This window comes from Amblyomma mixtum, chromosome 10 (genome assembly GCF_055824585.1).
Source record: "Amblyomma mixtum isolate Tamu chromosome 10, ASM5582458v1, whole genome shotgun sequence".
NCBI lineage: Eukaryota > Metazoa > Arthropoda > Arachnida > Ixodida > Ixodidae > Amblyomma > Amblyomma mixtum.
In genome coordinates this window covers 165,141,100-165,166,338 of record NC_143021.1, presented here as the reverse complement: position 1 = coordinate 165,166,338, position 25,239 = coordinate 165,141,100, and the positions used below count along the sequence as shown (strand labels likewise).

Genomic DNA, 25,239 nt, shown 5'->3' with positions numbered 1-25,239 from the left:
AATCAGCAACACAGTTAACGGCCTAACTTTCAGAGCCCGCAGTGCAACACAAGCGCAAGAGGTCGCGATTGCTCTCGCGGCCTGACATTCCAATTCAAAATACATAATCACCGACTCGCGAGGGGCCTGTCGGAACATCGAACAAGGCTGCACTCCCTTCCTAGCCTATCGAATATACCAAAATTGCATACGGGATACGGGCCCCGCACACCGTTACCTCATATGGACACCTGCTCATCAGGGGTTGGCAGGAAACGAGGCAGCAGACGCAGCCGCCCGCTCTCTCGCCGGGCTGTTTTCTCCTCCCCATCCGATCAGGAACCCGATTTTAATCCGGTCTATACATTCAAAGATATTACAACATATTATCAAAATTGTCATCGCTTTCACCCTAGCCTATGTAAAGGCCTGAAGAAGGCGGATGAGCGGCTCCTTCTCCGCCTTCTCACCAATACATTGCTGTGCCCGGCAGCGCTAAAACATTTTGACCCCTCCTTTAGCGGCAGCTGCCCACACTGTAGTGCAGTGTCTTCTGACACCTATCAAATGGTGTAGGCCAGCCCCTCCAACCCCGCTATTCCCCCCATCCCCAACCCAACCCGGGAGGACTGGGAGGCGACCCTGCTCGGCTGCCACGACTTACAGGCCCAACAAGCCTTAGTCGGGCGCGCCCGGGCGGCGGCAACCGCCACTGGGGTCCCATACTAGGGACCTCCACCTAGTGTTTGTAAGGATCGGTCAATTACGGGCTGATCCAAACATACCTCCTGTTCATTCGTAATGAATGTTTTCACCACCACCACCACCACCTTACTCGTCCGTGTTGCCATTTTGATGGTTTGGTCTATGGGGTTTAACGTCCCAAAGCGACTGAGGCTATGAGAGACACCGTAGTGAAGGGCGCTCTCATGTCATTACGAATACGCACCAACAAGCCCGGCTGCAAGTACCTCTCCTGTCCCCCTTCCCAATTCGTTTAGAGTGCCTTGATGCCCGCTCGTCTCCGCTTTCAGGATCGGGGCACCCATTTTACCACCCCGCGCCGCCGTTTCCCCCCGGGCAGCGGCATGTTGGATCCCACGCGCTGGTCGCGTACTGCGTGCTATGCGTGTGGCGTGGTTTGTATGCGGTTTCGTGGCGGATGTAGTAATACGACTGAACTGCAGACAGGCAGTACATAGCTATATCTCTCCTGGAAATAGCATTCTGGCACTTCTGAGAGTGTTTATGCACTCAGGAACCCGGCGCAGATGCTAAATTCACAGGGTATAGCTCGTTTCAAGGCGGTCCTACAACGTGCATCCTGGTGAACAAAGCGTACACCGCAGTCCCAGTAGACCTCGAACTGGAGACTGAACAGGAATACAGTATGGTCAAGGTCCTGCCGCTCAAGCGCCGCGACCCATCAATACATGTCCTTAACATTTACTGCACCCCGCATAAGCCGCGCGTGACCTTCAACGAAATCTTCTACCGCGCGCTCAAATCGGCTGACAAGGAACCTCTAGTGATCGTTGGGGACTTCAATGCTCCAAGCCTACATTGGGGCTACCACTTTGAGAAGGCCAGAGGACGCAAGCTGGCGGAGCTCATCTCCACACTTCGTCTTACACTCCTCACGGATCCGTGTTGTCCCACACGTGTGGGCAACTCGGTTACGCGAGACACATGCCCTGACCTGACTCTCGTTACGAACACCAGAGACGCTACCTGGGAGAACCTGGGAGAGACTCTTGGTAGCGATCACTGCCTTCTCCGGGTCACTCTTCTGGCGAAGGCGGCTCGCAAAAAGTGGGGCCACACTAAATTGACCGATTGGCATAAGTTTCGAACAAAAGAGATACCTCCCGTGCTCTTTTCCGGCGGATATGCGGAGTGGGCAAAGCAATTAGACACAATACAAAGACAACACATCACGACACTTCAGACCACTGAAGAGATCCCTGCAGTGGACAATCACCTCCTGCACTTGTGGGAGGCTCGCCGGAGTCTTACCAAACGGTGGAAGAAGCAAAAGCTGAATCGCAAACTTAAGGCTCGCATTGTCGACCTCACGGAGCAGGCTGCGGCGTATGCTGCCCAGCTCACCGATTCAAACTGGATAGAGAAGTGTAATTCGGCAGCGCGTCAGATGAGCTCGAGAGGAACATGGCGCTTCTTTCGCAGTCTCATCGACCCCACTCAAACGAGAGGGGAGACGCAAAGACAGCTCCGGCGGGCTTTGCACGGGTACCAAGGTACGACGGCTCAACTCGCGGACACCCTGTGCGACAGATATCTCTGCCGCATAGAGGACCCAGTTGGGCCCGAGTACGAGTACGCGGGAAAGCCGAATCCCGACATTGATGCCCCTTTTGAGTTACACGACCTTAAGGCGGCTTTAGCTAAAATGCGGCGAGGTACGGCTCCGGGTCGGGATCGCATAACAGTCAATCTGTTGGCCAACCTCCCAGATTCAGCCTACCTCCACCTGCTAGGGTACATTAACCAGATTTGGGACGGGCGTCCACTCCATCCCGAATGGAAGACCTCCTTGGTCACTTTCATCCCTAAGCCAGGCAAGCCAGTGAATACCGACAACCTGAGGCCCATCTCACTAACCTCTTGTGTGGGCAAGCTTATGGAGACGATGGTTAGGGATCGCCTCTCTCCACACATAGAGACCAAGGGCCTCTTTGCAGACACTATGTTCGGGTTCCGACCGCATATGTCTGCGCAGGACGTCCTCCTCCAGTTACACCGCTACATAATACGACCCACTGCCATGCGCCACAACGACAAGGCCATCCTTGCCCTTGATCTTAAGGGGGCCTTTGACAACGTTCGTCATAGCAGCATCTTGGCTAACTTGAGTACCACTCATTGTGGGCGCAAGGCATTCAAATATGTAAGAGACTTTCTCTCGAAGCGTCAGGCCTTCCTCAAGATTGAGGATGACGAATACGGACCATACACGATGGGTACACGGGGTACACCCCAAGGGGCGGTCTTGTCGCCACTTCTTTTCAACATTGCCATGATGCAGCTTCCCCACCAATTGGCCCGGGTGGAAGGCATTCATCACGCACTATACGCGGACGACATAACAATTTGGACTACCGAAGGGAACCTTGGGGAAATGGAGGACCGCCTTCAGCGGGCCGCCACCATAACCGATAGCTACGCTATCGGCTGTGGTCTCCAATGTGCTCCCGCAAAATCGGAACTTCTGCACATCAGATCCGATCCTAAGGACAACACGAGTTTGCAAATCTCTCTGACGGGAGGCGCCATCAAAGAGGTCGGGGAGCTCCGCATACTAGGTCTGTTCATCCATAACAGGCTCAGCCCGGAATCCACTATTGCCAAACTCAAGCGCGTAGGCGAACAGGTCGGACGCATGATCCATCGCGTTTCTAACAAGCGCCGCGGGTTGCGAGGCAGGGACGCGCTTCGGCTCGCCCATGCCTTCGTGACCAGCAGGATCTTCTACTCCGCTCCCTACCTTCGCACTACGAAACAACAAGAAATAAGAATCGACACCATCGTTAGAAAGGCTACAAAGCGAGCACTGGGCCTCCCAGTGGCCACCTCCAATGCTAAGTTGTCGGCTTTGGGGGTGATCAACTCCTACCAGGAGTTACGAGAGGCCCACCTCGTGAACCAATATACGCGACTCTCGCAGACGGCATCCGGGCGCCGCCTGCTAGACCGCTTGCACATCCAACACGAGTGCACTCCAGAGGAGACGTGTCGGATTCCGGAGGTATGGCGTCACAAGCTCTGGGTCCCTCCACTCCCGCGCAACATGGACACACATACACACGAAGGCAGACGAGAGGCGCGCGCTCGGGCCCTCGAACACCAACACGGATCCAAACAGGGTGTATACTACGTTGACGTGGCAGGGCCGTCGCCCAATGGATTCTACACGGCCGCAGTAGTTCACCAGGATCAATGCGTTAACGGGCTCTCCTTTCGAGCTCGAAATTCAGCACAGGCTGAGGAAGTAGCCATTGCGCTTGCCGCCTCGGACTTGAATTCGAAGGTAATCGTGACAGATTCGCGTCGAGCCTGTCAACACTACCTGGCTGGCGAGATTTCACCTTTAGCCTGGAGTATATTAAAGCGCGCAGTCAGGGAATCGGACCCTTCGCCCAAACGCATAGTTTGGACTCCAGGCCATCAGGGCGTTAGAGGTAATGAGGCTGCGGACGCGGCTGCCCGAGCGCTTACCTACCGGGCACCTCACCCAGGCTCTTCCGGCTCGGAGATTGTGCAACCGCTTCTGCGGTTCAGAGAAATTCTGGACGACTATTGCGAACGCCATCGTCTTTTCCCGGTCCCTGCTAAGGGCCTGAGTAAAGCTGATGAGCGAACTCTGAGGCGCTTGCAGACCAACACTCTGTTGTGTCCTGCAATAGTGAAACATTTCGACCCCAAAATTGATGGGCGCTGCCCTCACTGTGGGGAAGTTTCCGATACCTTCCACATGGTTTGGGCCTGTCAAAAGAATCCTTCCCTTCCCCCCAATCCTTCCCCTTCCCGAGAGGCATGGGAGGCAGCCCTGCTCAACTGCTCGGGGCTGGAGTCTCAAAGGGCTCTAGTCCAACGGGCGCGAGTAGCGGCCTCGTCCAGCGGGGTCCCGGACTAAGGACTCCACCTATGTAAAGGGCCGTTTTTGGCCTGCAAACTCTCCAGTTGTTTATTAAAAAGTTTTCACCACCACCACCAGTCGAAAAGTTATGACGGACTGCTGTGTTCCCCAGCCACGGGCTGCGCTGAACAAGGACAGCGGTTATTAAGGCGAAAGCCTTTTATGTCTCATCGTTGTAAGCAGCAGTTGTCGACAGAAATGTCACGCTTTTCAATTGTTCGAAACAGTCGTGACGTCACAGTGCGCGAATTTCAAGTGTAACCATGCAACCAATTGAAGGTATCGTATAGTGATACTCCAAGTAAGTGGGACTGAGCTCAGTCAATTGCTTAATTACCCAGTTAGCCTAATTAACTTTTCTAGTCAGGCCATATAAATAAATAAAACCGAATAGGAAATTTGTCGAGCTCGGGAATCGAACCCCGGTCTTCGGTGTGCGAGACGAGCATGCTATCCACTCCGCCATGCCAGCTCGAAGGCTTGGAATGAACAAATGCGCGTCTAGTGAAGGCGCTGTCTTCGCTCACTCCCATCCTCCTCCCTTCCCTTGCGGCGAGGTTTAGGTGTCTACCGAGATATGAGAGACAGATACATTTCCTTTCCTCAAAAACCAATTTACCAACGAGCGAGGCATAGAACCGAATTGGCGATGGCGTTCTATGGACTCCCTGGCAGCGTTGCAAGACGCTGTCGCGTTCCACTCTTAGCGGCGCAGCTTAACATCTTAGCCACACATCAGTGACCACACTTTAGGACAAAAAAGTGCCCCCCTGAATTTTGAGGGGTGTCCACCGAGATATGTAAGACAGTTACTGCGTAATTTCCTTTCCTCAAATACAATTTTCACTTTCTTCATTACGGGCCCTCTTTGTCTTTCTTCTTTCACTCCCAATTCCTCCCTTCCTCTACGGTGCGGTTCAGATGTGCACCGAGATGACAGAGAATTACTGCGCCATTTCCTTTCCTCAAAAAGCGTTGCGTTCAAAGGGCAAGGCATCGCGCAAAACGGGTGGTGGCGTTCCATGGACTCCCTGGCAGCGCTACAACACGCAGTCGCGTTCCACTCCTAAAGGCGAGGCTTAAGCGTCATTAATTAGCAGTTAATTAGTATTCAGGCATTAATCAGTAATTAACCATTAATTAGTGATTTGTCACCACTTAGGAATTAGTACTCAATTATATGTGACGCCACCAGTGCCACAGAAGCAGCGAAAGTGGTGCGGAGAACGCTTTCTCCTCTACGTATTTTAGACAGTCAAAGTGCCCCCTGAATTTTTGTTCTTCCTTGATAGTGATAACATACAATATATCAGGGTGGCCGGATTCCACAAGATTATGCTACTTTTGCTGTTTTGAGCATAAGGACTGTTCACATGGCTCCAAGTTTCTCGGGCATCAAAGCAGCGTGCAGAATGACCTGCCAAATATAATACTTTTCCGTAATCAGTACCAACTTTTTCTAGCATTCTCTGAGGTGCCTTTGTCTTATTACGGCGCCATATGTGAAGAATTACATACAGTAATGGCAAATTTTTTTCCCAGCGGTCCGTTCCCTCACTACTTTGGAGCCAATTGCTGACGGCACGTCTGAAAACAAAATGGTCATATTTTCTGCACTTGTTCGCTTATTGGCTTGTACCGCAGCAAAATAATGGGGATGGTTGCGTTTCCCTCTGGATGGTACTGACTGCACGTGGATTGATGATGCGATGCGACGACGTCTTGCGAATTCGTAGTGGCAAAGTCGCTTTACTCAAGCACATATTTAACCAAATAATTTTTTTTCTTTAGAAATATAAAGAGAAATTATTAAAAGCGACAGATTCGCATATAGACCTCAAAAAATCAGCCCCTGATAAATACTTCTTTTCAAGCCCATTGTCCCCGCCCGGCTAAACTAACAAAGAGGAGTCGGAGCAACCCTCCTTACTCGCCTGCGCGGAACCGTCTCGTCCAGTTGCCAAGAAACACTGGCTTGCTGCCTCTTTCTATTGTCGCGGGCAGGGAAATAAATCTCGCATTAAGGAATTAATCTGTGCTACTTGGAAACCCACGTTTGAGTTAAAGCGCGCAGAATGACACAGACTAGTGAACACGACAGACAAGCACTCATCCCCGTTGCCATCATCAAAAGAGGCAAAAGACAAATAATCTCTTAGAAACGGTTGCCCAGAAATACGCGTGACGAATTTTGCTGATGTACTTATGGAAATGTTTTGACCACACAACAGACAGGACGCAGCAAGAGACACAAACACATTACGCCTGTGTGTGTGTGTCTCTTGCTGCGTCCTGTCCGTTGCCAGAAAGCCACCCTTAGTTGGCGTCCCGCAGCCACGACTTCTTTGCTTACACACGCACAGAAGATAGGTTTGGCGCCCGGATAGTGGTAGTGAGCTCGCGCAAACAAGTAGAGAGGGGAAGAGTTACATTGTCTTCGTGGTATTAAGGTAAAACAGATAATAAAATGAACAAAATGATGCGACGAAAGCTTCACGTGCTCTCTGCTTCTCACAGCGTCTGGCCGCCGCGGGCCCAAAGCTGCTCGCGGTGCTAGCATGCGCTGGAACTACAAGCAGAGTTGCCGTTGGTGGCTACTTTGCGCCAGATTGGCTAATTTATGACCCCGTCTAGCGATGAAGATTTCAAATGGGGTCCCTGGCTACTTTCTGGCTACTTTAAAGTCGTATTTTGGCGCATTTACTAACAAGTTTTTAAGTAATTTCGTATTCAATAGCAAGCAAGCACGAAGAAGAACGATTATTTCCAAGCTTAGCTCTCCTGATCGCCTCGATGCACGCGCGTTCTCTCCGCACATGCGCTCTGCGCCGGCGGTGCCAGGGTGGATGGTGCGCAGAGGCGCGGACCCTGGGTGATGGGCGCATGTCGAAGCAAAGCCCGCGCGGACGCTCTGCGCCATCTGGGGAAAACAATGCTCATATAAAGTACTTTCTCCGTTAGGATCATGAATCAGAAACCGTGCGCCCACGTGCAGCCGTGTGAACGGCGTGACGCCAGGAGAGGATCGAGCATCACGGTACCGGCGAAATAACACTTCTGTAACCCAAGGCGACAAACCTTCCGTTTTATGCCTTCGTCGTGCCGAGACCGCCCTCTGCTGTGGGAAAGGACGCAATAGCAAAGCGCCCGTTTCGAGAACAATGGAGAAAGAACAAGAAACCGAGCGGTAATCTAAATGGAAGCTATTCTTTAGGCGTTTAGTCGCACGTAGCTTAGCATCTCATGCGCATTTTACCATGCTTTACAGGATGGATTTCGTCAAGGGACAGCGGAAGGGTTTCTCACTGCTAGTACTGCGATTGCAACATTCTACCCCACTAGAGTGATCTGTTGAAGGACGCCAAATCCACGAAACACCGCGAGTTTGCAGTGATGCCAAGTTCGTAACAAAAACTCGCGCAGCTTCTAGCATCATATGGTATGAAAAGGCTCGCCGACAGTTGATCGCTTTCTACACTGATGTGCACGCTTCTATAAATGCTGTCGACGAGCTTGGCGAGATTCTGCATTCCGAATTCGATGATTTTGATCTGCACAGAACAAACTGCACAGCTATTATTACAAATGTTCTTTTCCCGCACAACTGAATGGCTCCAGCAATTCCCTAATGATGGATGAATCAACTGATGTATCGACGACAACAGTGAATGGTTGTACGGTTTCTGTATTCAGCAGAAAACAAGATTGCAACCACCCTTCTTGATATCGTAGAGCTGTCCGATGAAACGGTAGAAACGCCTCACATGTTATCGAAGACGTTGCACAAGCATGGCCTATCGACCGAGAACTGTCTCGGGCTCTGCACCGATGGTGCAAATGCCATGCGCGGCAAACACAATTCTCTGTTCAGTCGTCTTAGTAAGGGCAACAAGGACTTGGTTCTGGTAAAATGTCCTTGCCACGACTTTGTGGCGTCCAAGTCGATGGAGGCGATTCCCTCTGCGGTTGAGCAATTAGTGCGAGAAACCTGCAAATATTTTCAACGCAACAGCTGCCGGCAAGATACTTCTAAGAGGCTGTATGCCAGCATGTCAGTAGAAGATGAAAGTGCAAAGCTACCGTCCAAGATTATGCCGCTTAAGCAGACGAGATGGCTTGCTATTATAGGCTCTATAGAAAGAATTTTGGCGCAGTATCAGTCTCTCGGAGAGTTTTTTTGAGAAAGCAGAATATTGCTACTACAACATGCGCATTTTGCTACCCATGTATCGGCAGAGAAAAAAATTATGATTACCTCGTGTTTCTACCCTCAGTTCTCTGTAGCGTGAGGCGGGTGAACAAAATGTTCCAAACAAACACAACTGACCCACCGGCCGTCTTTCAAGAGCTAGAGAACTTGTATTTGGGAATTCTTAGACGGATTTTGAATCCATCAGTTTTGAACAGGAACACAACGGCAAGTCTACTGTCGCTATACCTGGTGAAAATGAAGTCTATTTTCTTCCAACCAGAGGCAGCGGACCTAGGTAACGTCTTCAGAGATTTCACTAGTCCCTATTGAAAACCAAGATGCCATGAGGAAGCGCTGTTTCAAAAATGGCGATGATGATCCAGCAGGAACTTCCAAATGCCTGCTCTGCATTTCGCAAATTGCGTGCCATCAATCCAGATGGCATAGGAAGCGCTAAGAGCCGCGAATGAACAATGATGTTACCGCCGCATTTTTTTTTGATGTTCCTCCATCGAACTGGAGTCGGAAATACGCCAGCCGCAGAGAGTTAGCGGTGCACTTGATCGCGCATCAACTTTGACTTTCTGGCAGGCAGCGGCATCGTACAAGGACACTTGCAGCGAATGGCCTCTTCTACACCTGGCGAAGGACGACTGAAAATTTTCACCCTTCCAATTTCTAACGCTGATGCAGAGCGTGTGTTCTCTTGCGTGAACATGACGAAAACAGAGATCAGTAAAAAATGAACCTGGACTTGCTTATGGCGATTCTGCGAATCAAATTTTGTCTACGACTTCAAGAAAAAACAGCATAATCGTTCAACGTTCTTACTGAGTTGTTGAATAGAATGCGCTGAAATTACTCTGGCAAGAACACTGTCTACTCCAGGTAAACTGCGCCGACTGAACTTTAATTTATTTGTTTGCAACTACGTGAGGCATGAAGGCCAAGCAAGAGAGACAAAATTCTATGCTGTTTACTCTGTGTTTTCGTGTTGATTCAAAGTGATATTACTAAATGTTCATTAATCAAAGTTGTTTATATTAAAGGCTCTTTATTACTTAGCTACAAATTTGGCGCCAAGATTAAATGGCATGACTCTTTTTGAAATAGGCCCAACGGCAACCCTGATTTCAAGTTAAGTGCTCGAGCATTCTACTTCACCAACGTCAAGGAGGAGGCTGCGAGAGTGGAGTCGTCTGCTTCCCACGGCGTCGTGGCAGCTGTTTCGAAGTCCAAGAATTAGCGCCAAATTTCTCTGGCGGCACGGCTACGCAAGCTTCGTACATGATCAGCACTGCGCCTCGCCATATGACGGGCGTCGTGTCAGCGGCATCTGAAGAATACATTCTCGACATTTGTTGGATTTTAAGAATAAAGGAAGGATTTATACAGGATATGCACTATCTCGCGAGGAGTTTGTGGACCTTGAACGGGACCTCGCCTCCATCAACGTAACTTTCTGGACTGAGCATGGTTCGTGCATGCCAGTTATTCTTGCTGCATGTCTCTTGACATATTCTGCTTGCGTAGTCGAGTCACCTTCTAAAGCACACTCTAAAATAAGGGCACGGCGTCCACCACGAGACTGTGATTTATCTGGTGATTGTGAAGCAAAGTTACCATCGCGATGAAAAGATACGCCAACCGGAGCGCGCGGCTAGCGGCACAATCGGCGCACTCTCTAACCGCTAGTCCGAGATTGTGCGCCCCGCAGAGCACAGATGCAGTATTCATGCGCGCGCAGTGGGCACCCGGTCCCTGCGGCATCACCGGCAACGAAAAAGCCGACGATCTTGCCACCGCGGCGCCCACCAGCTTCCTCCTAGCGACGTTCCGCTCATCCTGGACGACGTCCGTGCGGTGATCCACGATCATCTCCGTCACTAACGTCCGGACGCACGCCGCACACACATCGTGCAAGAAGAACACATCTCCTTTGTCGGCGCGCACTCTCCAGCGTCGCGTCTCCAAAGCGCGATCGCCCTTGTAATGCGTGTCGCCCGGGGAAAGACGAGAACCACGGACTTTCATACGGCGACGCGTTCAAGTGATTGAGGTGCAGTCGAGACAATGGAGTTCCTGCATCTGCAGGTTGTGCTGGTTTTAATTAAACATATGCAGCTAAGGCTATCATGCGCCAAGAGCAAAGTGTAGAAAAGTTCTCTGAAGATTTTTATATAAGAAGTAAAATGTGGTCAGTGGTGGAGTGCCGAAAACATTAGCTATACTACCTAGTGATGTCAAGCAAAGAGTCTTTAAAAATAGTCAAAAGTAAAAGCTTCAAAAAGCTGGGTGTTGTGTCGGTATCTGGGGCGCGACACGTGCGTGTAACGCTGTGTGATAAGATATATCATCAACATGTCTGTTCTGCGCATGTGCCGGGCTGCTGAGTGTATGTATATATGCGTGTGTCATGTGCTGTACTTGGGGGGGGGGGTGAGTTTCTTTCGAGCTGCTAGTATGCAGCACTGTGAATAAAGCCGTTTCTTCAAGCCTACGCCTATTTACTGGGGATGCAACCAATTGGCGACGAGGATGGAATCCAACCCGAACTGAGGATGGCATCCGCAGTCGGCAAGCTACCGGAGTTTGATCCTGACAGCGGCAACTTGGACGTCTTCATCGAGCGCTTCGAGTTGTACTTCACAGAGAATGGAGTGGCCGAGGAAAAGAAACTGCATCTGTTCCTTAGCGCCATAGGAGAAAAAGCGTATGTGACGCTCCGAAGCCTGCTTCTTCCAAAGTCGCCCAGCAACTCAACTTACAAGGAAGTCGTGTCGGCTCTGCAGAAGCACTACTGTCTGAAGCGGTCCGTGGTGAGCGAAAGATATGATTTTAATCGAAGGAAGCAAGGACCTCAAGAATGTGTCGCGGAATTTGTGGTGAAGCTCAAGCAAGCGGCAGCCTCATGCAACTTCGGCAGCTTCCTGGAACAAGCCCCTCGGGACCGCTTGATTGCTGGTCTACACTCGGAGGCGATACGTTGCCGGCTGTTGGCCATGGCCGACACCGAGTTCACCTGGGACCGTTTTGCAGCGTCGCTACGGCCATGGAAATGGCAGCGAGAGACACAGTGCAATGATGTTGGAAACCAGTGGGGAGTACTCGTCAAGCGGCAGTGATGTCCTCTGGCAGAGCAAGTCGTCGACGGCGTACAGCTGTCACGCCTCCGACCCACCAAAAAGGAAGGATACGACTCAAAGTACTAAATCGCATTGTCATCGATGCGGTGGGCGGCACGCACCTGTAAGTTGTCCGTTCTTAAACAGTGTTTGTATCAAATGTCAAAAGAAAGGCCATGTTGCTAAAATGTGCAAAACTAGAGTTGTGCATCAACTAGAGCAGGAATCGTCGGACAGTGAACTTCTTACCCTTTGCCACACCGACAACCGTGCGGCCAGTCCTGCCATTGTAGTCAGTGTGCAGTTAAATGGGGAAAACGGAACCATGGAGTTAGACACAGGAGCAGCGGTTTCCGTAATATCGGAGGCAGAGTGCGCGAAGCACTTTCCAAACACCGAGCTCAGGCCAGCAGACGTCGAACTGGTTACGTACAATGGCACGCCTATTGATATCAAAGGGATAATTGATGTTGTAGTGAAGTACTACGATCAGTGTTTTCACTTGCCTCTAGTAATTGTTAAAGAGATCAAAGGCGCCAGAATGCCTACGTTGTTTGGGAGGAACTGGCTGAGTAAAATCAAAATCCGGTGGAATGAAGTGACGCATGTGCAGCCACTGACGAAAGAAATGCCCTTGATGACCTTGACCGAGAAATATCGCGAAGTGTTTGATCCTGGCTACGGTTCGATAAAAGGGGTCAAGACGAGCATTGTAGTTAAGGAGAACGCGTCCCCTGTATTTGGTAAGGCGCGATCAGTGCCATATGCGCTGCGAGAACGGGTTGAGCAGGAATTGGCTAATTTGGAAAAAGCTGGAGTCATATATAAGGTGCGCCACAGTGCTTGGGCGACACCACTGGTGATTGTTGCAAAGAAAAACAGTGAGGAGCTTCGGCTGTGCGGTGATTACCGAGTCACGGTAAATCCTGCAATTGAAGTTGACCAGTACCCGCTCCCTCTACCAGAGGACATTTTTTCAATGTTACAAGGCGGGTCCGTTTTTTCAGTTTTAGATTTGTCTAAGGCGTACTTGCAGCTGGAATTAGACGAGCGAGCGCAAGAACTGCTCACCGTCAATAGACACCTTGGCCTTTACCGGTTCCGACGCTTGCCATACGCCGTAGCCTGCGCGCCAGGAGTGTTTCAAGCCGTTATGGACACAGTCCTACACGGGCTGACTGGCACAGCCTGCTACTTGAATGGCATTGTCATCGCGGGCAAAGATCAAAAGCAGTGTCATGACCGATTGGAGCAGGTGCTCATACGCCTAAGAGAACATGGCATATGGGTCAACACTGCGAAATGTAAGCTGTTCCAGCAACGAATACGATATCTCGGCAATTGAAATCGACAGAGATGGATTACATCCCACAGCTGATAAAGTAGCAGCCATAAAGAACGCACCAAAACCTGGAAACGTGACCCAGCTAAAGGCTTTTTTGGGCTTGACCAATTTTTATTCAAAATGTTTGCCTAATCTGGCTACAGTTCTCGAACCCCTGCATACCTTGTTGCGCAAAGAAACTGCATGGCACTGGTCGCGTGAATATGATACTGCGTTTAAGATTTCTAAAGAGATGCTGACTAACGAGCATGTTCTGGAGTTGTACGATGTCAGAAAAGAAATACAACTAACATGTGACGCATCCGAATATGGTCTTGGTGCTGTACTGTCGCACGTCGTGGACGGGAAAGATAAACCAATTGCATTTGCATCCCGGTCACTGTCACCTGCAGATCGCAAATATGGCCAAATTGAAAAAGAAGCTTTGAGCATTGTTTTTGGTGTGAAACGGTTTCATAACTACCTTTATGGTAGAACATTTAAGGTGTTGACAGACCACCAACCAATAACCGTACTCTTAGACCCGAAAAGAAAAAGAATTGCTGTGGCAACTGCTAGGGTGCACCGTTGGTTTGTGTTCCTGGCAAACTACAGCTATAAGATAGCGCAGAAGCCCGGTACGGAAATTGGCCAAGCCCATGCCTTATCTAGACTTCCTTTGCCAGAAACGTCAGAGCACACTGAAGACATTTTTTTATTTTTCTACACTTGACGAGCTTCCTTTGACGGCAAAAGACATTGAACGCGAAACAACGCGCAATACGCTGCTAACTGCGGTTCGCGACATGATATGGCATGGTTGGCCAAAATTTGTTTCTAAGGAACTGCAGCCTTTCTGGGCTCGACGTTTCGAACTTTCTATTGAAGCGGGCTGCATTATTTGGACAAGCAAAGTAATCATACCTGAGTGTTTGCGCAGTGTTGAACTAAACTTGCTGCACGAGCAGCACCTTGGAATCACGAAGATGAAATTGGTCGCAAGGTCAATGGTGTGGTGGCCAGGTATCAACAAAGCATTAGAACGAACGGTGCGAACTTTCCGCATTTGTCAAAGTGTTCAACCTGCAGCACAATCAGCGCCTTTGACTCCCTGGAAAGTGTGCGAGCACCCTTGGGAAAGGGTTAATCTCGATTTCGCGGAGAAGGAAGGAAAAATGTTCCTTTTAGCAGTTGATGCCTATAGCAAGTGGTTGGAAGTGAAGGTGTGTACGACGACGACGGCAGCTAAAACCGTTGAAGTTGTAAGATCCATGTTTGCTGCTCTTGGTCTACCTGTTGAAGTTGTAACTGATAATGGGCCGCAATTCCGTGCCGCTGAGTTTGAAAACTTCCTGAAAGCAAATGGAGTAAAGCACACATACACCCCTCCGTACCACCCACAGTCGAATGGCTCGGCGGAACGGGCTGTACAGACTACCAAGACAGCACTGTTCATGCAGTTGCTGGAGGACAGAGAAAAGGGAACTACAAGAACGTTGCAGCACAGAATAGACAACTTCCTATTTTGTTATCGAACAACGCCGCACTCCTTCACCGGAAAGACACCGGCTGAATTGTTTTTAAGAAGACAGTTACGAACCAGATTTTCCTTGTTGAGACCAAAATTGTCCAGTGCAATGACAGAGAAAAGCGAAAGAGTGAAACAGGCTGCAGATAAGCGAAGAGCGAAGCCGCGATTCTTTGCGACTGGTGACCGGGTACTAGTGCGCTCTGTGCGTGGTGATTCGGTGAACTGGCGTCCTGGCAAAATTGTGCGTGTAAAGTCTCCCACTACATATTTGGTTGTCATTGGAAACAAAGTGCGTTTTGTGCATGCTGATCATTTGCGATATTCCGTTCTTGATGATGAAATAACAACTGCAAATGAAATATGCCTGCCACACGCATCAGAAGTCTCCTCTCCTCCGATGCCTTCAGCGCAGCCTCAGGTGGCACCCAGTCCACTGGATCAGTTGCCATCTGATAATGAGCCCATGTCATTAAGAAGGAGCAATCGGGAAAGGCGACCTCCTGAGCGTTGGGGCTATGACCGTTTTTGATCTAGTAGGGGAGGAAGTGCTGTGTCGGTATCTGGGGCGCGACATGTGCGCGTACCGCTGTGTGATAACATATATCATCAACATGTCTGTTCTGCGCATGTGCCGGGCTGCTGAGTGTATGTATATATGCGTGTGTCATGTGCTGTACTTGGGGGGGAGTTTCTTTCGAGCTGCTAGTATGCAGCACTGTGAATAAATCCGTTTCTTAAAGCCTACGCCTACTTACTGGGAATGCAACACTGGGAAACCTCTGCAACCATCATTGGGCGTGCAAGTATGTCGAGGCTCCCAAACAATTAAAAAAAAACAACCTCAGCCTTCATCTCAATAATGAGAGAGAGGCCTAGGCATGGGTAAAAGAGAGTGCTCTACAATTTGCTCTACATGATCACTTTAAAAACTTGAAATCCTGTGAAACGTCAACGAGTGCGTCTACACCTAGGAGCAAAGTTGGATGAAATTGTATGTGTTCATTGTAAAAATCTGCCAAATGCTTTTTCCTGAGTTTTTCGAGTTTTCTGCACGAAAATAAAACGTGGTTTACTCTTACCTCTTCGCATAATTCACATTTGGGCTTAACTTGATGTCATCATCATCGTCAGCCTGACTACGCCCACTTCTAGGCAAAGGCCTCTTACATGTCTCTCCATTTAACCCTGTCCTTCGCCAGTTGCAGCCCCCGTATCCCCGCAAATATTTAATCCCATCCGCCCACCTAGTTTTCTGCCGCCCCTTGCTACGCTTGCCTTCTCTTAGAATCCACTCCGTTATCCTTAATAAAAAGCGATTATCTTGCCTTCGCAAGATAACCGCTGGTCCTTAAGGGTAACGGAGGGGATGTGTCAGTAGGAAATTTTGTCTGAGGTGTGTGTCCTATACGAAGGCGGCAGATAATCACCTCTTTGTAACGTTCCTGATGGATTCAGGACTTCCATTCACCTAAAACTGGTTTTACAAAGTATAGTTTGTATTTGCTTTATTGTTCCAAGCGGACTGCCATTTTTATTGCGAAAGCATAACTACTTTCACTTTCAGCTCCTCGCGTGGCGAGGCCGCGGTAGCTACCATTGACCTTTAGCTTGACCTCTTCTATGACGTAATACCATCTGCCGCGAAAACCAGGGGCCCAACTTGTGCCGTCGCGAGGCGAGGCCGCGCTTGGTAGCTGCTGCCTAACTCCTGCGACCGCCGCGCGCAGCGCGCCTTTCAGCGCTCTTCATCACACACCGGGATAACTGTAATCTACACACGACCACTTCAGCATTGCATTGGATTGTATTGGATCGCATCGGATTGGATTACATTGGATTGGATTGGATTTCAATGGATTGGATTAGATTGTATAACCGATGCATCACCACAAGTCTAACCACAAGCACCACCACCAGCTACACTACCAGCTGAACCAGGCGTAGCTACGGATATTGTTTTCGCAATTACCGGGCTTAACCAAGCTAAGGCACAGCCATTTTTTCTTACTTTACGATATATAGTAAGTTCATGCAATCTCTAAAGGCAACAGTTATTTTTATTTTGCTTGCCGCGAGCTTGTGCAGCGCAGAAGTCTGCTCTCTCCTTGCCGTTAATTCCGATATGACTCAGTACCCAGACGAGTTTTATGTTTTGTCCTTGAGTTGTGGCTATTTGGTTGCCAAGTATAGGGGTGAGTGCATTTCTACAGTTCAGAGCTGTAAGTTAACTTAGGGAGGCTGTGCAGATCATACTGTTTGTGAGGTTCGCGTTTACTATTTTTTTATTAGCTACACAGACGGCGTAACATTCAACAGTGAAGATGGATGCACACTGTCGAAGCCTTAATATTTCACTACAATTCCCTTGCACCACTGCGCTTCCAACGTAAACGTCTTTTTATTAATCATCTGTATAAAAAGCTGTGAAATTACTGTATTTTTCCTTGAGTGCAACAAATTCTTGTCTTATATGATGTTGTGCGTTTGTTTTTTATTGAACTGTGTAAATGCGAAATCACAGATTGCACGAATATTGAAGGAGCTAGACACCGCAGCGGACACGGGACATAGAAAACCAGAAGAGCAAGTTGCTGGGCTAGTTGGTGCTGTTGCATCGTGGTGGAGCAGCGCTGCAGCCAAGCAGCCAAGTTGTGCTCCAGCCAAGCTTCTTACGGAATTCGGAAGGAATGTGCTCGAATCCTGGACTGCACAGTTGAATTTCTTTAGCAACAACGTCTGCGCCAGCTACGCGACTGGAAGCCGAAGAAACCCAAGTGGGATCCGAATCCCGTGCACACTGTTGGCGACGTTGATTTACCGAACGACATTCGGAATGTTCTCAGCCAGGGCCCAAAAACAGCGCCTGTGTATGTCCTTCCTTGTTTCTTGTGTCCCGTCCTTTACAGCGCCTGTGTACGTCCTTCCTTGTTTCTTGTGTCCCGTCCTTTGCGTCAGCGCCTGTGTACGTCCTTTCTTGTTTCTTGTGTCCCGTCCTTTGCTGCTGCTCCACCACGATACATAGAAAGAAGTCTACACAGGGCGAATATTGTACCATGGAGGCACTAGATCTCGTCATTGAGTAATTCCAGCTAATATGTCTAGTGCGCCCAGGTTTTTCCACATCACTTCAAAACACAAGAGCAGTGGACTGGTAGTTTGCGATTTGTTGTTAAAGAGTGTTCTAGATTGGCACTTCTTCACTATTTGGTGGCAGATGTGTTTAGGTAGTGAACGGATTTCTAGAATGTATGAACACTTGAGCATCGATCTGTGTGTAAGTGATGGTTCGTTAGATTATACATAAAGGCTGTTTATGAGCGACCTCCTGCATGCACCAGTGGAAAGACGCAAACCTAAATGATGTACAGTTTCCAGTCGTTTAAGGTACGATGGTCTCGCTGACCCACACACTATACATCCATTTGCAGTTTACATTTGCATTTTTTCAAAACTTCGTTTTTTCAACTCTTTTGGCTTCTTCGCAGTACCGTTAATAGATTGCTACATATCGTGTCTCTGAGGTCATGGCATCAGTGAACGCTTCAAGTTACGATTTCTTGACACCTGACGAGCTGAGCAACCGTTATCAGATAAAAAGCAGTAACATTTCGTTTCTGCATCTGAATGCTCGATCAGCTCGAAACAAAAGCGATGATATATGCGCCTTCCTTTCCAGCTTTAGCTTTACGTTGGACGTTATCATGATAACTGAGACATGGTACGATAGCCACTCCGCTGTTCTTAATCTACCTGAATACTCTATATTTTTTCTTAACCGGAGCTCTAAAAGAGGTGGGGGGGTTGCGATGCTGTCGAAAACATTTCTAAAATGCGAATTACTTGACACTTTCTGTGTGGTAACCGATGACTACGAGGTTCTTACCTTAAAATCTAATTCCTTGCTTTTTACTGTCACATACCGCCCACCCGGCGGTAGCAGTAACAAATTTCTCCATTTTATAGACGAGTACTTCAGCTGGGTAAATGATCATAAATACACACTCATATTAGGCGGGGACTTGAACATAAACTTGCTTGAAAAGTCAACACTTCAACAAGAATTCTACACTATACTAGAGACCAACGCATTTTTCAATATCATTAATCAACCAAAACGCATTACGCCCGAAGTATCAGCGTTACTAGACACCTTTATTACTAATGCATGTGATGAATTGTCAATATCCGGTGCACTGGCAGCTGATCTTAGTGATCACCTGCCAATTTATTTAATTACAAATCTCATAGTCTCCCATAACAAACCTGCAAAAAGGTTTGCTATGCGTATTCAAGACATAAACCAGACTACTTTACAAACATTTTACGATAAACTGTCGCAAGTAAATTGGAGCAGCGTCTACGAGGAAACCCATGTTTATGAAGCTTACGGTATTTTTATTGCCACCTATAAGCAGCTGTATTGTGAGTCTTCCATACAAGACCAGAGTGTCAGCTTCGAAGGCACGTAAGCCGTGGATAACTAAGGAATGCCTAAAGGCGATACGAATTAAAAACATACTTTTTAAACGCTTTCTAAAAACAAAAGATATTAACGATCTGAAGAAGTTTAAGGCTTCGAGAAATGAAGCCAACAGTATCAATCGGCAAGCCAAAAGAAACTACATGAGTAACCAATTTAACGGCGATGTAATGAAGCACTCTGATATTGTTTGGGGGCGACTCAATAATTTGCTGAAATCAAAAGAGAAGACTGTAGTAGAAGAAATAGTCACAGACGGCACTCACTTGTCCGGTTCTCAACTAGCAGATGCTTTCAACGATTTCTTCGTGTCCATTGCAGACAGCACGCAACCAAACCAATACCTCAACAGCTTGAGTGAAAAGGTCAGCGAAACCGCGTTTTTAACCCCTGTTACAACTAACGAAGTTCTTTCGGTCTTACAGTCGCTTAAAAATAGTAAAAGTAAGGACATAGACGACCTCCAAATACTTCCAGCGAAGTATACATCCCACATACTTGCTCCAATATTAGAACACATAATAAACTTGGCATTTTCCTCTGGAATTTCCCGAAAAAGCTACAGATTGCCAAGATTATCATCATTTTTAAAGGAGGAGACGCTAATAATTTCTCCAACTACCGACCTATATCGATCTTGCCAGTTTTTTCGAAATGCTTTGAAAAGCTTTTACAAGTGCGCATTACAAGCTTTATTAACAAACACAGTCATATCACCTTCCCAGTTTGGTTTTGTCAAAGGAAAATCAACGGAAACAGCGTTATTAATCATGAAGGAAATTATATTAGAGTCATTTGAAGAAAAAGAACTAACTCTCGGTGTTTTCGTGGATTTTTCCAAAGCATTCGACTCCATAAATCGCCAAATATTATTTCATAAACTTGAGCACTATGGATTTCGCGGCACATTCCTTCAGCTTTTAATAACTGTTGTGTCCCCTTATTGCTTTTGTGTGCGTGTTACCCCTGCAGTGTCCCGTCTGAACGGCCACTTGCCCCCCTCTTGTGTGTTACCAGTGCAGTGCTCCGTCCTAACGACCACTTGCCCCTCGTCGCACGCTGTCGCCAGATGCCCCCCATGGTGCGCCCCCGCATCCTCCTCCTAACGACGACTTGCCCCTCGTCGCACGCTGTCGCCAGATGCCCCCCATGGTGCGCCCCCGCATCCTCGTCCTGTTTTGGGAAGCCACTCCCTCCCGTGGACGATTCTCCGCTCCCTCCTTTCTTCGGGCGGCCAGTTCGGCTCCTGCCTCGGTCGACGCTGGTCGCACCCTCATCAGCTTTAAATAAACAGTCTTAAAAGTACCGTGTGCGTCTTTCGCTGCATTGAACACAGCGACCGGACACGACAATAACATATTTAGAGCACCGCCAGCAACGGGTTGTAATTAACAATTCTTCATCGCACTTTAGATCCATTCATTCTGGCGTGCCGCAAGCAGTATTCTTGGACCTACACTGTTTGACATCTACATTAACGACATTGTGAACATTGACAACAGCGCTAAATATATAATGTATGCAGATGATGTCAGCATATTTTTTAGGGCTAAAACACTTAGTGACTTGACATTAAACGCTAATGAAACTCTGCGCAAACTGGTCGAATGGAGTACTGAATCTTTGTTGAAAATTAACGCTACCAAAACTAAAGCTGTACTTTTTAGACCTAAGAACAAACCACTAGAACATTTACCTGCACTAACGCTTGGTTCTCAAAACATTGAAATAGCGCCGTCAGTAAAGTGTCTAGGTGTGACACTGCAGTGCAATCTTTCATGGGACATACACATCGGCAATCTGGTTAAGAAACTTGCAAAATGCACAGGCATGTTATACAAAGTCCGCTCTTTACTACCTCTGAGTGTCAGACTGTTAGTTTATAATGCACTATTTCTATCTAACCTTTCATATTGTCATCTGGTGTGGGGTACAACATGGTGAAATACATATAGGCTACAGAAAATACAGAAAAAGGTTATTCGTATCATTGAAAATGCCCCGTTTACTGCTCACACTCAACCTCTTTTCGCATCATTAAAAGTAACTCCTATTAACGACCTATATAATCTATTGCTAAGTAAACGATATGAAAGAAAACGGAAAAATCAAGACGCATTCTTTGATATCACAGCTAACTTACGGCCCAAAGCTAATTACTACCCAACGCGTAACAACGACGTCTGGTATGTGCCATCCTTCCGTACTAATTATGGTCGTCAAATGCTGCGACATATAATTCCAATTCTTCTTAATCGGCGCAATGAGCCCTGAGGACCTAACGGTACGGTTTTTTTTCTTAATGCAAGTTTTTTCCTCCTTTATCCCGTTTTCTTTTGTGATTGTTATCCTTAGTTCATTTTTAGTGTCTTTGAGCGTTGCGTGTTAATCTTGCCGACTTCAACTATCTATAATTTCAAGAGGATGTTCACTAATCTTTATTGAATGATATTTACCTATGCGCTGTAGTCTTTTTTATTGTTCTGTCCGGTTCTGTTGCTGCCGGTTTTTATGTAGTACGGGGGTGCGCCCCTCTGTCAAGCCAGTCATAGGCTTTTTGGGTGTACCCCCCTAACATCCCTGATGTTTAAATAAAGGTATTTGTATTTGTATTTGTATAATCAAGGGTAGAGCGTACTACAGAGTGGTAAATTTGTAAGAGACATGTACAATGGGACCCCCCGTGTTTTCGCGACAGCACTTTGAGCATGTTCTGGGATCGAGATGCTTTCTTTTTCAGCGCGTTTATGTGAGGGAAGAAAGTGAGTTTTCTGTCAGATGTCGTGCTTAGAAATTTATGTTCATTTTTGACGGGTAACTCTATTTCCTTCAGGTGTTGGGTGGGATCTGTCTGTAAGCCTCGCTTTCGTGAGAAAAGAATGGCGACTGTTTTCAGTGGAGAAAACTGGAAACCATTTTTGTCGGTCCATGTTGCCAGTTTATTTATTGTTAATTGTGTTTGTCTTTCACATGTTGATATGTTTGAGGATATGGAAGCTATTTGGTGGTCGTCTACATACACTGAATAAATAACGGACCTTGGGGTTACTTTACTGAGAGAGTTCATTTTTATAACAAAAGAGTGTTGTGCTGAAAATATTCCCCTCAGGTTCTACACTCTCCTGGACGAAATTCTTCGAAAGGGTTGAACACAGGCGTACATGAAATGAGCAGTTAGATAAGAAGTCTTTTAGCCAGTTCAACAGCCTACCTCGGATACCAAGCTCAGCTAAGTCCTGAAGAATACCGAACCTCCAGGTTGTGCCATATGCCTGCTCAAATCGAAAAATACAGCCAGACAGTGTTGTTTGCGAAGAAATGCCTCTTGTACACTGATTTGAAGACAAATTAGGCAATCTGTAGTGGAACATTCCATTTTAAAAGCACCCTGATGGCTGTCAAGAGGTTCAGACAACTGAAGGACAAAGGTTAATCTTATATTCAGGACACTATCAAAGGACTTGGCGAGACAACTGGTAAGGGCTACGAGTCTATAACTGCTAGGAGAGGTTGACGGCTTCATGGGTTTAAGAAAAGGCACAAAATAGCTTTTTTTGCAGGCTTCGCGTACTTTCGCCGATACCCAAACTTTGTTAAAGAATCTTAAAAGTGCCTCCACGGTAGGTTGAGAGAGATGGGTCACCATTTGGTAATGTATTTGGTCAGGGCCGGTTACAGTCTGCTTCCCAGCGGAAAGCACTGTGTGGATTTTCTGAACTGTGATTAAAGTATTGTAGAGTTCATTTGTACCACAACCTGTCGGCAGTCTTCTCTGCTGCGTTTTTACATCTCTTTAAATGAATCTGTGTAGTGGGAAGAACTGGAAACTGTAGAAAAAAATTGTTTAGGGCTTAGCTAAGGTTAAGCCTGGATATCTCGAAGCGAAAAGCTGCGGTGATTTTAATGGTTTAACTTATGGTTATGCTTTATGATCACTTCTGTATCGGTAGTATGACTCTCTTCTCCTTCTATGTTGAATGCGCACGCCTATTATCTGGCAAGCGGCTATATAGCCGTCCTCCGCGATTAACACGCGCTTGCGGCGAATGTCAAACGATGACCCATAGCGCGCGGCAGCGTGCGCCCGTTCTATGGGCAAGCGCGCCTTATATACCCCTCCATTCAAATGCGCACCGTGCATGGCTGCGGCGAAACGCCAAACGGTGGCAAGGAGGAGAAGCGGCGGCGCACATGCGCAGCAACCTGCGCCGTGCGTGACGTCACTCGTGCTCCGACATACGCCGGCTCACGTGAAGCGCGGTGTTGACTAGCGTAGTGAAGCTTTTTTGCTTCAAAATATTCGCCTAAAACATCTGCCTGTTCTTTTAGACTTGTCTGCATACCAGGAGGTGTAAGAAGCGGAACTGTGAATAGGAAGTAGTGGACATATATCTTTCGAACTTTTGCCCACATTTGTTTTGTACTGATGGCACCTAGCTTTGCGAAGAAATGTTTTCGGCACTGCGGCGGATAAATCGGGCTTTTGCTGTGGTCATTTAAAATTTATTAAATTTAACTGCATTGGATATGGGCGGAAAATTTGCCATGCTTTGTTTTGTTTCTTGTTTGCTTCTCTGCATTCTTGTGTATACGATTTTGTGATTTTGTTTTACTACTCCAGAGGACCGAGGGATGGCCAGGTCCGCAGCACTAATAATACAGTTTGTGAAATGTTCAATCAGTTCGTCCAGTGCCCAGTTGGCTAGATGCAGCTTCGAACATCGTGGTTTCGTTTTGATGACTTCTGGGGATGATGTTAAGCTGATTAGAACTAGATTACAACTTCCATATGGGTTGCTTAGGAGATACCATTTAATATCTGTAAAAATATAGGGTGAATTGAAAGATAAATTAATACAACTCACTTTTCCTGAGCTAGGACAACAACATGTTGGCTTGCCGGTGTTTAAGAGACAAAGGTTATTAGAAAACATAAAATCATCAATAACTTGAATTCTATGGTCAGTTTTGTCACTACCCCAAATACTCGAGTGCACGTTGAAATCTCCTATTGTTAAATATGCCTCCGGTAGCTGTTCTAAAAGATCTGATGAATGGTTAGTTACGATGTGGCCCCAGGTATAGACTGCACACTGTAATTGTTTTGAAGGCGCGTAGGATGGCCGCTACAGCTTCTAACCTGGTTTAGAGTTTGTGTTCTTGAGCTGGGACTCTATTTTAACCATAACTGCAACGCCACCCGAAAGCCTCTTCGCTAGCTTTCAGTAGTGGCGAAAGACTATAGTATGTGTTGACCCTAAGTTTGTCTCCTCTAAACACAAGGCCACAGTTGAGTGTGTGCATAGAATGTTTTTTATATCACTTATGTTATCAAAAAGTCATCCGCAGTTCCAATGTATAAAAGCCATATTGTGATATATATGCGGTGAGAAAAACTAAGTGTTTTCAGGTGCCCTGATTCGGGCTTCTCTTTTTTTTTTGCCGATCCAAGAAGCTCCGCCATCCACCAGATGTTGACTGAACAGAACTGCCTTGGGTTGTGTCCATCGCTTCCTCAGACACGCTGGATGTCCGTGCAGTACGCACGATTGTTTTCATACTGGGCCCCTCCGCGTGGGAAGGGTCCTTGTGGCCCGCTGACCGGTAGGTCCGCGCGGCCTGTTTTGTGGCTGGTGGCGTAGCGTAAGCTGCTGCCGCCTGAGGCACGGGTGGCCCTGCTCTAGGCTCACTGTGTGTGACCAGTGCAGGCGCCGAAAACCGCTGTGATTCTGTGCCCTGCTGCACCACGGCGCAGTAACTTGGAGCTTGCAATGAAAGTCGTTACCGCGCTTCCCTGAAAGTTATGTTCTCTCTGACATTTAGTATTATTATGTCTTTTTCTAGGATGGACATGACTGTGAATAAGCCGGATGGCTGCCCTCACAGTTTACACAAAGGTGGGGTTGAACATCACAATTTTCAACGGGATGGTCGTGAGGAGCGCATTTGCG

The 25,239-nt window shown here is 47.6% G+C and overlaps 1 protein-coding gene and 1 pseudogene across 1 annotated transcript; both read left to right on the top strand.

The window, feature by feature from the left end:
* Positions 1-7,452: 7,452 nt before the first annotated feature.
* LOC149327625 (uncharacterized) lies at positions 7,453-8,817 on the top strand (annotated as a pseudogene).
* Positions 8,818-11,344: 2,527 nt separating this feature from the next.
* On the top strand, positions 11,345-11,953 carry LOC149327624 (uncharacterized). The gene has a single exon (XM_089564932.1). It carries the CDS (start codon positions 11,345-11,347, stop codon positions 11,951-11,953), a length of 609 nt encoding a protein of 202 aa, XP_089421058.1.
* Positions 11,954-25,239: the final 13,286 nt, after the last annotated feature.